This window comes from Drosophila gunungcola (genome assembly GCF_025200985.1).
Source record: "Drosophila gunungcola strain Sukarami chromosome 2R unlocalized genomic scaffold, Dgunungcola_SK_2 000004F, whole genome shotgun sequence".
NCBI lineage: Eukaryota > Metazoa > Arthropoda > Insecta > Diptera > Drosophilidae > Drosophila > Drosophila gunungcola.
Window position 1 is genome coordinate 5,497,841 of NW_026453167.1, and position 12,058 is coordinate 5,509,898.

A 12,058-nucleotide genomic window follows, 5' to 3' on the forward strand; every position below is an offset into this window, starting at 1 on the left:
GCTCAACTTTGAGGCCATTAATCCTAATGTTAAGGAAATTTTTCCTAACACCAAGGAATTTAGTATTCTGAGTGTTTTTTGCCTTTAATTGGTTCCTTAATTTTCCGCCATGAAATATAATAAGCAGACACCATGTCTTCTATTGGTTTCCCACTGAAAATGGTTTATAATGATTGCGCTCACATTCCATGAAACCAAAAGACAATCAATAATTCCTTGTCACTTCCTCGAGTCGGCTCTAAGAGCAATCAAAAAATCTGTGGCCAGCACTTGGCCATCAGTGGCAACGCGAAATGGCGACGGTTTGAAACGGGCTAAGTGCCTTGGGGCATTGCCTGCGGCTTTCGCAAGACCAGGAGCCAAAAAACCATGGGTATCCGCGTGTGTGCGCGCCTGTCTTTAAGCCAGCTTTATGCATATTTATAGATTTGTTTGGCCGACTAACAAACCAAAATAAACCAGAAGAGGGGAGAGAAAGAGACCCAGTTTATGGGCCAGATTGTATTAATGGCGGCGCCTTTTTGGCCAAAACGCTGCCTGGTCCATTGGGCATTCGGTAGTCGCGAGCAGTTGGTTCGACCTGACATAATGGAAATAATAATATAATCGATTCGCTGCAATTTTGCTCAACTTGTTCGACCTGTCTGCCCCTTAAATTTATGAACATTTCTTCAGTTGAAATCGGGACTCCGTTTATTCGCTTCACCTGTTCGATATTACTTTTGATATTCCCCTGATCCAAACTTAAACCAGATTAGTTTGTTTAGTTGTTCGTTCGGCTTATTACATCATTTAAATAAGCCAAACGTTTTGTTTGACAATTTCGTAAACATTTCGTTGGCGGATTTTAAGATTTCCAAACGAACTCCCAAAACCAGAGCCAAAGTAGCGTGAAATGTTGAAAATTATGCAAATTGTTTATGGCTTTTCTTTGTTTATTTTTGTAAAAATTTTCGGAGGAGGAGACACATAAATATTGAATCCAGCTGGGATGTATTTTTAAATGGGTTTTGTTTTTTGGTTTTTTTATGTTTTTGCTTTTATATGTTTTATGTATCATTTGTGTATGCTGACGCCTCGTTAACACTGGCCATATGTGTGAGTGGGAGATTGAAGCTGGATGCGATGATCTGTTAACCTTTTTATCGGCGATTCGTACCTCAGCTGCGGTTGCCCAACGCGCCATCTTTCTCCACCTCTTTTGGCTTTGAATTTTTGGGCTATCGATGCGGGCAGATTGACATTGACCCTTTGACTTGAAATGGATTTATATAACTGTGGGGATGGGACGTGAAAAACTTACAATTTGATTTATCGAACACCTGGTGGTACTACATTTTCACCAATGACCTTCTGTCTTTTATTTTTTTATGTTTATTTTTGACTAGATTAATAAATACAACAAAAGCTTTCAGATAAATCAATTTATTGGTTAAAATATTCTTTAAAGTAATGAAATTCATACCAAATTTTTGGAAGATTTTTTTAAATAAATGACATAAAACCCTAAACACTTCATTTACTCAGTAATATTATTTTATGATTTTCAGAAAAACGTTAAATAAAACAGGCAGCAATAGAAATCGTTTTAAATTTTTATGCACAATATATGTTCAATCCAGCCAGATTTTAACCGAGCAGATATATTTTCTCAAAAAGCCTGGGAACCCATTTATTAGAATGAAAAATTCGTATGCCACACGTCGATATACTTCAGCTCTTTCCAGGAAAAAAAAACTTGTTTAGGGTTCAACAATTTCGAACGAGACAAAAAGTGAGAACAATTGTCCAAAAACCAAAGGAAATTGTGTCAAATAATATTTAATGCCTGCGAAGTCAAATGCTCAAATGCGATGCACTGTGAGAAAGTCAAGACTTGGCCAATAAACAGCGCAATTTAAAGGCAATGTAAACAAATGCAAAGTAATTAACACGAATTCCGCATAAAAGTAATGAGTTCAATTGCCAAAACGAAACCTGTTCGGCAGCGCTTAAAGATCGGCGATTAGAAGGTGGAGGGGTGCCAATGGGGGTGGAACTCACAGCTCACAGCTCATTAATAGATGGGTATCTCTAACGTCGAGTTAAATGTCGCCTGAAATGCTGCAGATATGCGATCTGCATGGGTTGTTCGCGGCATGCAAATGAGGTCGCATATATCGCGAAGTGGGAGGTTGGGTCTCGAGATCTCTGATCCCACATCTCGTGCGGCTCCGTTGAGTCATCCCCGCGATCGGATCGGTTCGTTGCCGTTTCACCCAAAAAGCATTTGATGATCCTGCTGCCACAGCTGCTGCACTTACGTAGGCGGTTCACTGTGCCCCGATTTTATTCGGAACTCGGCCCATTGAGATCTTCACATCGATCTCTCAATGTGTGACAATTACCTTTTTAATTGGGCCACTTTGAATGGAACGTTTGATCTTAATATTTTATATATTTATTCACGTGGGAGTTAAATGAGTTTTTATCAATGCGAACATAAACAATTTCGCAGCCGCACTGCCATTGAACTTGGTGTGAATGAAACGATTTTTTCTAACACTTTTGAAAAATCGCTTTTGTTTGCTTTGTCTCGATTGTAAATGGGGGAAGTGACATGAATGGAATTTTGGATTGGATTGGATTGTTGAAGTGGGTTAATCACTATTAGGAGATTTTGGTATAGAATTTTCAGATTAAGCCTTCAAACTGCACTGGGTCATAATAATGGTCTAAGGGTTAAGAAAAAGCTACACCTAAAAAAAAAATTGTCATAGAATCTAAACTATTTTTACAGGAATTTTAAAATATTTCTCAATAAGATGGGCATTAAATTAATACCACAAATGATCAAAATAAAACTTATATGGTTTAAAAGTAAAGCTATAGTATATACTCTCCAGTATAGAAATTAAATTAAAAAGTATATTATAGTTATATTATTATGTATTGAATTAATACTTTCACTTTAAAACTGTCTGTTTATTGTCAAAGCACAGTTTTAAAATTAAACTTTCAGTTTCATTAAATGTAGAAAGGATATGGTTTTAGGACTGTCGTTTTTTTAATCGATTTTGAAATATATTTAGTTTTTTTGTCAATGGATTCATAAACTATAAAAAAATAGACTATGAAGCTAATGAGTTTTTAGATGAATCTACCACTGCTATATCTCAACCGTTAGACAGGGATCACGATTGTTTTGTTCAGTTTCCTGTTCTAAGTGTCAGCGATGTCAATGCCCAAATGACACCTTCTTAATTAATTTAGCATTCGTTTCGCCAATTAAACAATGTCAAATGTTTCGAATTACTCGTAACATCTTCAATGCGAAGATTCCCGCTTAAAGATTAATTAAAGCGAGGCTTTACAGCATTAATCAGGCGGACTTCGCTCAAAGAGTCATTCAACGGAGTTCGAAACACACAGCATTGTATTGGCCGAAACAAAACTCACTCAAAAGCTGGCTCAAAGCGAAGCTCGGCTCGAACTATGGAACGAAAAACGCAAGTGTTTTATGTTTTCGCTTTCGTTGGCGAGCTTTCAAGGCTTTTGGCTTTTGGCTTACACCCAGCAGACCCAGCAGATCAGATCGTCGTCTAGCAGTTTGGCCCAAAGCTCCGCTCTCGGACCGCCGATGGTGCCGTCCCGCTCGCACCGCCAGCTTTGGATCAGTTTTGGACTCCGTGGAGCGGCCCCAGCGAGCGTTAACTTTAGTGTGCGCCGACCTGTTTCCGTAGACGGCCACAAAAAACCGTCAAAGACATAGCCACGAGCCAACCTTTTGGATTTCAATTTCAATTTCGAGAAACGGTTATGCAGATCGCTCAAAATAAATTTTCGAAAAATCCCCAAAAGTGACTGTTACAGCTGCCACACAATAATATATGCAATATATTCTATCTGAGTGCAGTGACAAGATCGTGACGTCAGAGCAGCTCAAAAGTGCAATTCCCCAACAAAAAAACAAAGCTCAATTTGCAATCTCTCGCCCCGTTTTACCCCGTTTTCGTAATCGCATCGTGCAAAAAGCAAAAAAAAGTAAAAAGAGTTATTAACAAAAAGTGAATCTGCCATCTGGCCTCCCGCTCGCACTCACCCAGTATTATTCGTACCGCTGCCGTCGACGTCGACGTCGCTGTCGCCGCGCTCTTCATTGTTTATGTTTTTTTGTGTTCTTAGCCCCCTCCCCACCCAGAAGGCGGGGAAGTAAGTAATAATAAAAGCAATGCGCTCGCAATGAAACGAAATTGAGTGAAAAAATAAATTTCGTTTACAAAAAAAATAATTAAAAAGCAAAAATAAAGAAAAAAAAATTTATAAGCGAATGAGAAGAAAAAAATTCACTGCCAAGCAAATTTCACGCCGTATTTAATCTTTGCTCACTGACCGCCTCCAGCTTAATCGCTGCTCGTCTTTCTTTCCGTTCCGTTCGCGATCGCGAGTGTTCTGTGCCCCGATTCTGGATATATAGCTCCGGCTTTAGTCCCAGTAACGGCCACCGATCTAATCCGACCACGGTCCAACCCCACCTTTGCATCTCGATTTCCAATCCTACCATTCCCGGGCTGTGTGTTCTGCAGACCGCCGCGCGTTCAGAACAGCACTCGGAACAGATACCGCTGAAATCGGCCATCCTTAAACTGAAAGTTGAGAAATTCCTGAAATATTCACAATCCCTTCGCATCGATAATGATAGTGCTCTGTGCCCGCATATGAAAGTGCTGTAGAAAACTTGAAAATCTCATAAAAATCCGTTTGGTGAAGCAAAAAGGAACCAACTTAGGTGAGTTCTTAAACAATATTTTATAGTTACAAATTTTAAGTTTTAATATAACATGAATAGATACTATTTTGTAGAAATACTTAAAGTGAAAAAACTAAAAATTAAAAATCCTTTAGGAAGTTCTTATATATTTTGTTGGGAAGATTTTATAATTTCTTGTAGATCGTTCATCGTTATTCGATAAATACAAATTTTCAATATCTTGTAAATAGGAAAATGTACATTAAAGTACCCATTGTGGCATTTAATATCAGTTTAAGGGTAAATACTAAATAAAATCTGAAACAATTTCAATCTGTTTTTGTAAATTTTTTGATAGAATGTTAAATTTTGGGGTCGTGTTTAAAATGCGTAACATTTTGCACTTTCTTTATTTGTTATTGCTCTACTTATTTATTTAACTATAAATTAGTTACTTAATATATTGGTACTAAAAATATTCTTATTTTGTTTACCAGTGTTCCATTAAAAAAAAAAAACTAATCTAAAAGTATTATAGTCAGCACATGTCAAACCTATCTACAAAAAATCAAAGTTTTCTTTGATCTTTGATTTTGATTATTGCCTCATTTAACAAAAACATGTTGTGCTGGCTTTTACTAATTTGCAGACAAGTTTTGGGTCATAATTATTACTTCATATGTGAGTTTGGTTTTGAACATGCTAATTGGTGAATTAAGTAAAAGGAAGAGATATAGGGGATTTATCTAGGATTAAAAGTGATAAATAAATAAATGAATTTATAAAAATTGAAGCGTAAGGGACCTTTGTCCCTAAAATGATTCAGAGCGAGAATAAAGATTTCTAGAGCAGGATCTTGAGTCTTGGGTGGGGGATATATACACGTATACGACTTTATACCATACTCTGGTCTGCTTTTAGTTGAGCCCACAAAATGGGCTTGTTTCCCAGTTTTAAGTTCAGTTAAGCTGGTTTTGTTTTATATTTTTGTTTCGCTGAAACAACTTTTCGTGCCGACTTGTTGTTATTGCTGTTGTGGGCTTATTATCTCATTGTTGTTGTGTGAGTTTGGCTTTTGGTGTGTTTTTCAGTGTTCAGTTTTCAGTTTTCAGTTGGCTTTTGCCAGCCACGGACCAATGCGATTTTGTAATATTGCTACAGTTATTATTGCCCGCCACGCTTTGCTCTCCGCACTGAATTTTAGTTATTTTTGCTGCAATTATTGCAGTTTTTGATTTCAACAAAGAGAGTGAGAGGGCGAGAGAAAAAGCGAGAGCTTTGAGCTTTCGGATCGGCCTTTGTTCGATTATAGCCATATATCCATCGATTTGCCACCACTTTCTATGCTATTGATATTCTTTGGAAGCCGACGTAACAACAGCCCTTCTGGGGCTTTGTGTGGATTTCCTCAAAAACCCCCATTTATTTGTGCCATTCGATAGCGATCATTCATCAGATTCGGAGTTCATTTCGCTTTCAATTCATCTTTTATACCGCGATTTGTGTCTTGGGATCTCTTTTAGCTTTTTCATTGACATCGGCGAAGACGAAACTCGAGTAACCTGTTTGTTTTTCATTTTTTATTTGTGTTGTGTTGTTTCAGTTGCCTAGCCACTCAATTTACTTAGTTGTTGTTGCTATTTCAGTTTGTTTAACATTCATGGAATAGTTTGTCAGGGTAGTCAATGTACTCAGGTTATTTTTTTTATTTACGCATAATATGTTTGCTTGTAAATGGTTTTTTTATTTAAGTTTCATATTATTTTTAATAGTATGTATTTGATTTTTGTTAAATTTTGTATAAAGTTTATTTAAATGATATGAAAACTTTACTCAAACTTAAGGATTTGCCCAAATAATCATAGTTAATTATTCTTATTTGCACAAAAAAACCACTAGCTATTAAAAGATTCGCTATTCATTGACTTTCTCTTATTAATTTGTTTTTGCCAAATTTTGAGAAGAAGACATACCGAAGACACAAATCTTTAAAACGTCTTTCATTGTGTACATGACAAAATTAACTTTTAAATACATAGAATTATTTATTACTGTTGTTATTACCTCACCAATTTAATATGCAAATGTTAAACCATTTAAAACGAAATCAATTGATTGATTTAGCAATTTAAAACAATTGCCAAAATCCATTAGACTTACATTTAAAACTAAAAAGTTTACGATTGCCTTACAAAAGGCAATAATCGGAAAAAATAATAAATGCAAATAAAATTAAAAATCCATGGAAACCATCGCACAAATCGAAGCAAAGTTGAAGTCAAACATTTTAGCCGACGTCTTCTTCAATTTCAATTACATTTTCACTTTCATTTTCATGCGGTTTACGGCTTTTCCGACTTCGACCACAACGTCGACTGCGACGCTGACGCAGCACGCAATCAGTGCAGTTTATTGTTATTGTTTTTGTAGTTGTTGTTGCTGGCGGCATTGCATGTTGTAACAGCAGCTGAAAAATTATAACAAGAGCAGCAATAATTGCAAGAGCAAAAGACAGAAACAACAACGAAACAGGAGTAAATATTCAATTCCGAAATATGGTTTTCATGTTTTTGTTGTTTATGAAGTTGCATATTCTTTGGGCAAATATTTTATTTATTTTCTTTCTCTGGCTTTTCGCTTGCCATTGTCTGTCATTGCTGGCTCATCTTTAAATTTAATTAGTTTGGCATATTACGTATACGCAGTGCGGTTGGTTTTTTGTCCGCTTGTCTCCACCGTGTCTTGCAATTTTTCAATATTTGCGCATTTTATAATGGCATTTTAATTATTAATTTGGGGGGACAAGGAAAAAAAGGTACATATCTTCAAACTTGTTTTTCGGTGATGTATCTTTTTATTTTTTAACCCATCTCCTCCCCACCATCAGCACATTACGTATACGCACCATGGGTCTGGCCATGCCTTTTTTGTGTGCAGAACTCTGTTGGATGGTCTTGGCTAACAATCTAATATACATAAATGAATAATATGCTTAGGAGCAGATGTTTTGGACATTTGAGCCGCGGCCCTGAAACCAGTTTAGAAGCCATGATCTTCGATGGGTTATGTCAGCGAACCTAGAATTTAAATTGGGCTCACACAAATATTTGTATTTGACATTTGGCCATACTTTATTTCTTTTTGTTCGTCATTAACTCCATTTGCACAGCTGTTTCTTCAGCTCAACGCTTTCGACAGCCGAAAACTCAAGGTGCAAGTTCCCAAACCACACACATTCATTGTTTTATCATTATAAAACAATGGCCAAAAGATTCGCTCGCCCTTTTCCACAAAGCACACACACAGACGTTGGGCAAATGCAAAAAGTTCAGGTCACAGACATTTTACGTAATCTCCACCTCCACTTGATCGTTGTCTGCAACATGCAGCGGAATTGTCGGTGAAATATTAAGGAAAATGTATTATCTCTTGTGCAAAACGTTCACAGTTGAACTTTGTTATGTCATATTTGGGCCAATTTATGTGTGATCCAGTTTGTTTTTTGTTTTTGCCTTCTTTGGCTACAGACAAGCTGGGAAATGGGTGCGCAGCGTTACTCATTCGCCCCGTTCTTTGAGCCAATGTCACTTGGCAGACAGGCTGGCAATAAATGAGGGAAATGGGTTCATTATCAAGCCAAATGAAGAGCTACCGATTCAGGTGCTGACACAGGTTCCCCCGAAAAACCAGCTGTTTGTCTGTGTCTGTCAATCCGGAGATAGGTGCTGGCCAATTGTCAATGTCAATTTAAACGAAAACGAAAACGCTGACGCCCTCCAAAAACTAAAAGATCGAGACAACGAGCTTACAACAGACTCGGGCACAGAGGGTTGTGTCAGCAAATTCATTAAGAAAGCAAAAGTTAAAAGCAGCAGCACCCAAAAAATTCCCATAAACCGAAACAGACGCTGACTTTATGGTAAAAGCCAAAGCAAAAGCAAAAGCCACAAAAAAGCGGGGGAAAAAAAGTAAAAAAAAATATATGGCCGAGCGGCATAATTATGCGGAAGCTGACAATGCAACTTGCTTTGCTGTCTCCCCGTTTCGGCGGCTTTTTGGCACAATTCCGTTTCCACACTTTTGGGCCAGCTTCTGTTTGAAATTGGTTGACATTTGATGATGCGTATCTTTTTTACTTATCCACATATATTTTTTCGTTAAGCCCGTAATTATATAAAAATATGAACGGGAATTATGCAAGCTTGAATATAAATCAAATAGCAGTTTTGCCATAGCCGTAACCTTGAGCTGGCTCAGACTCAGATTCAGATTTATGCATGGGCACACACATATGGCAAATGATTCGACCCTAATCGACCTTAATTATGCAAATGATAGACTGAATGGAGCTGCCATCTTTTTGGCCTGCGTTCGCTTGCCTCATAATCTGATTTGGTGTGTATTGTAAAATATGAATCGAAATATAAACAAGATTATTTTCGGTCACGTTTTGGCTTCAGTTTTATTTATGTGCATTCAAATTTCCTGATAATTTGGGTGCAGCTAATGCAATTTACTCGGCTTTCGTTTAACACTCTTCAATGCTCTTAATTCGTGTTTGGCTTTTTGGGTGAAAGTCTTACCTTGAAGGTTGCCAAATTGCACTTTCGGTTAATATGATTGCTTTGCTGCTTTTTTATGAGTTATTACACCTGCGCACAAGCCATGTGACCTTTGGCCAAAAGTTGGAATTATGTTTTATGTTTTAACAACGTTTTAAGTGTGATGTAACGATGTTCTATGTCTGGTCCTCATAAAAAATATTTATTAATTACTATTTAATTTATTACCTCATTACCAAGACCATAAAATTAAGTTTGTGCTCTAAGTCTTTTTAATTGGTAATAAATTTATTTGAATATTTTATTATGTTTTTTACCATTTTTGCTCAACACCTGCCACACCTGCCTGAAAATTGCACTTTCTTTGGTCTGAAGATTTGTAGCTTACTCTGTAAATTTTGAGACTTACAATTTGTGGAAAGACCATAAGCAAATGTTTTTGGGGCATTGCCCTTGGGCTGAGCTACACCCGTTTTTGGCAATTGCTTTGCCGAACATTGCATTAGGATTGATGATGATTGATTCGCCGGCGAGACTTTCTTCGACTTTAACTGGGCCACGGCAGATCTTGCGGCATGTTGCATGCAAATTGTGCAAAACCTTCGGGGATATAAAATGTCATGCAATTTGTCGTAAACGCCGCTGAGAAGTTGCAACATGAAATTGCAGCTGCCGTTGTTGCTGTTGTTGCTGTTGTTGCTGCTGTTGTTGCCGTTGGTCAGTTCTGTTTGTTTTCTTGGTTGGTTTGTCAAAAGGTTTGGCCATGTTGTTGCCGGTTTGGATGCGATGGATGCTGTTCGCCTCTTGCCACGCATCGCTGCATCATTATTGACAATTAGCCGCATTCGATGCCGGGCGGATGTGCAACAGCAACAGCAGCAACAGCAGCAACACAGGCAACAAGAGGGCCGGACAAGATTATTTTACAGCCCCGAGGCTGCTTCTTGTCCTTATGCAATAATTAATTACTCAGCCAGCGGGCCAGAAAACTAGGTTTTTCTTTCTACAAAAATAAAAGTAAATATTAATTGAAGCAACAACAAGCGTTAAAGTTGCAACAACCGATGCTTATTGTACTTGTTTTACAAACATAATGCTCATTTGAGCATGACCAAGACAGGTTTGTGGGCAGGGAAAAACTGTTTTTATGTGAGATAGTAAAACTATTATTTTGGAAATAAATATTTTGCATGCTGCAATTGCGTGCAGCGGTTGGGAAAGGATAGATTTAAGTGTTACGATTGAAGGGTGCTATCAGATTTTGCCAAAATAAGGAAAATAAATTTATTTCCATAAAATATATGACACACCCAATCACCTGCTTTCTAGGTAAAGATACAATGAGTTTCTGGCTTAAAAAAGTCGTTAACAGTTAAGAGAAGCTGATTAATTGGTGTACCTTTAAAATTATTAAACTATCTGTAATTATTGCTGATTTGTGGTGATATATTAAAGTACTTTTTTTAAATAAATACTTTTAGTGTTACCCCTGCTTAACTAAAAAAAAGCACCGTTAATGGCTTTTCATTGAATTTAGAGTATTTTTCTTTTTAAACATATTTTTATTAATTTCAATTTTAATTTATTTCAACCAATTAACCTGTTGTTTTTTTGAAAACTCCTCATTAATTAATCTTGTCTTCTATTATTTCTTTACAGTTTAAGCATTTTTAAGGATAACCTTAGCACCCTAGGCGACCGCCACAGTAAGATGTCCTCAACGTTGGTCCTTATCACAGCGCTCCTCTTGGCCAGCACAGTATGCCAGGCCCTGCCAGATGTAAGTACTTGCCCGGCTCGAAGGCCAATGGCTGCGATCACGTTCATTCGGAGCCCAAGAACCAATCAATCAATTCAATGCGATTTAAATAACCTTTGGGCACTCACTAAAGTCAGCTGTTAACGGTTTAAAAAAAACCCAACAACAAATGGCCGCCAGTCAGCGGTTTCATTGTCATTCGCATTGTGCGTAATTAGCATTTCAAGAAATACAAAAACATTTTTTGTATATTAATTAAATTACAAAACAGAGCGGAGAGTCGTAGAGAGAGTCGTCGACGTTAGAAATAAAACGTTTAAGCATTGGCATTGTGTGATTTGGCCCAGGTTTCTGTTTTTGAGCGCGATTGTATGGGTATTTCTCATTGAAATACAACACAGCTTACGTTGGCTTTTGTTTGGTTTTGTTTTGTTTCGTTTTGTTTTGAAGAAAAAGCTCGGACAGCAAAATTATGGCCAAGGTCAGACGTAAAAAGTTCTTGTAATTATTTCAAGTGAATTTCAGTCTGCCTCCTCCCCCTTTTCAGTTATATTTACTTTTATTGCTACCACTTTTTGCTGGCGTTGGTTAATTGTTAGCCGCCTTCCCCTCTTTCTTTTTCATTGTCACTTATGTTTTGGCTTTGAATGAGGAAAATTTCATGATTAAAGCTAGTCCAAGGTTGTTTTAATTCAGTAACCAGCTTCGCTTTAAATTTCCTGCAGACAGAAATGGTCTCTTATCCAATTTCAACTTGCTGTTAAAATAATAAAATTACTGCTCTTGTATATGAGTTTTTTTCCTACAGATAAAATAGTCTTGTTATTAAAAATAATTTTGATTGAAATGTCAACTTTATGAACCCGTTTTCATAAAACATTACAAATACAATACAAATTACAAATATTAATTAGTGTTTGTGCTAGGGAACTTATTTTTGCAAAAATCATTCAAATAAAGATAGTAACATAAGAACAAATACTAAGATTTTCAATGTTTTACAAGTAC

At 36.9% G+C, this 12,058-nt stretch overlaps 1 protein-coding gene across 8 annotated transcripts in view; it reads left to right on the forward strand.

Moving 5' to 3' along the window:
- The first annotated feature begins 3,689 nt into the window (after nucleotides 1-3,689).
- The window catches only part of LOC128254350 (venom metalloproteinase 3), a 49,547-nt gene continuing 41,178 nt past the window's right edge, over nucleotides 3,690-12,058 (forward strand). For 5 of the 8 annotated variants that reach the window (XM_052983407.1, XM_052983410.1, XM_052983405.1 and 2 more), the window contains exons 1-2: nucleotides 3,691-4,768; nucleotides 10,951-11,071. In XM_052983407.1, coding sequence (XP_052839367.1) covers nucleotides 11,003-11,071 — 69 coding nt within the window. In that variant the 5' untranslated portion in view covers nucleotides 3,691-4,768; nucleotides 10,951-11,002. Of the gene's footprint in view, nucleotides 4,769-10,950; nucleotides 11,072-12,058 lie in introns of all 8 variants that reach the window. The other 3 variants (XM_052983404.1, XM_052983403.1, XM_052983411.1) reach the window with 2 other exon arrangements.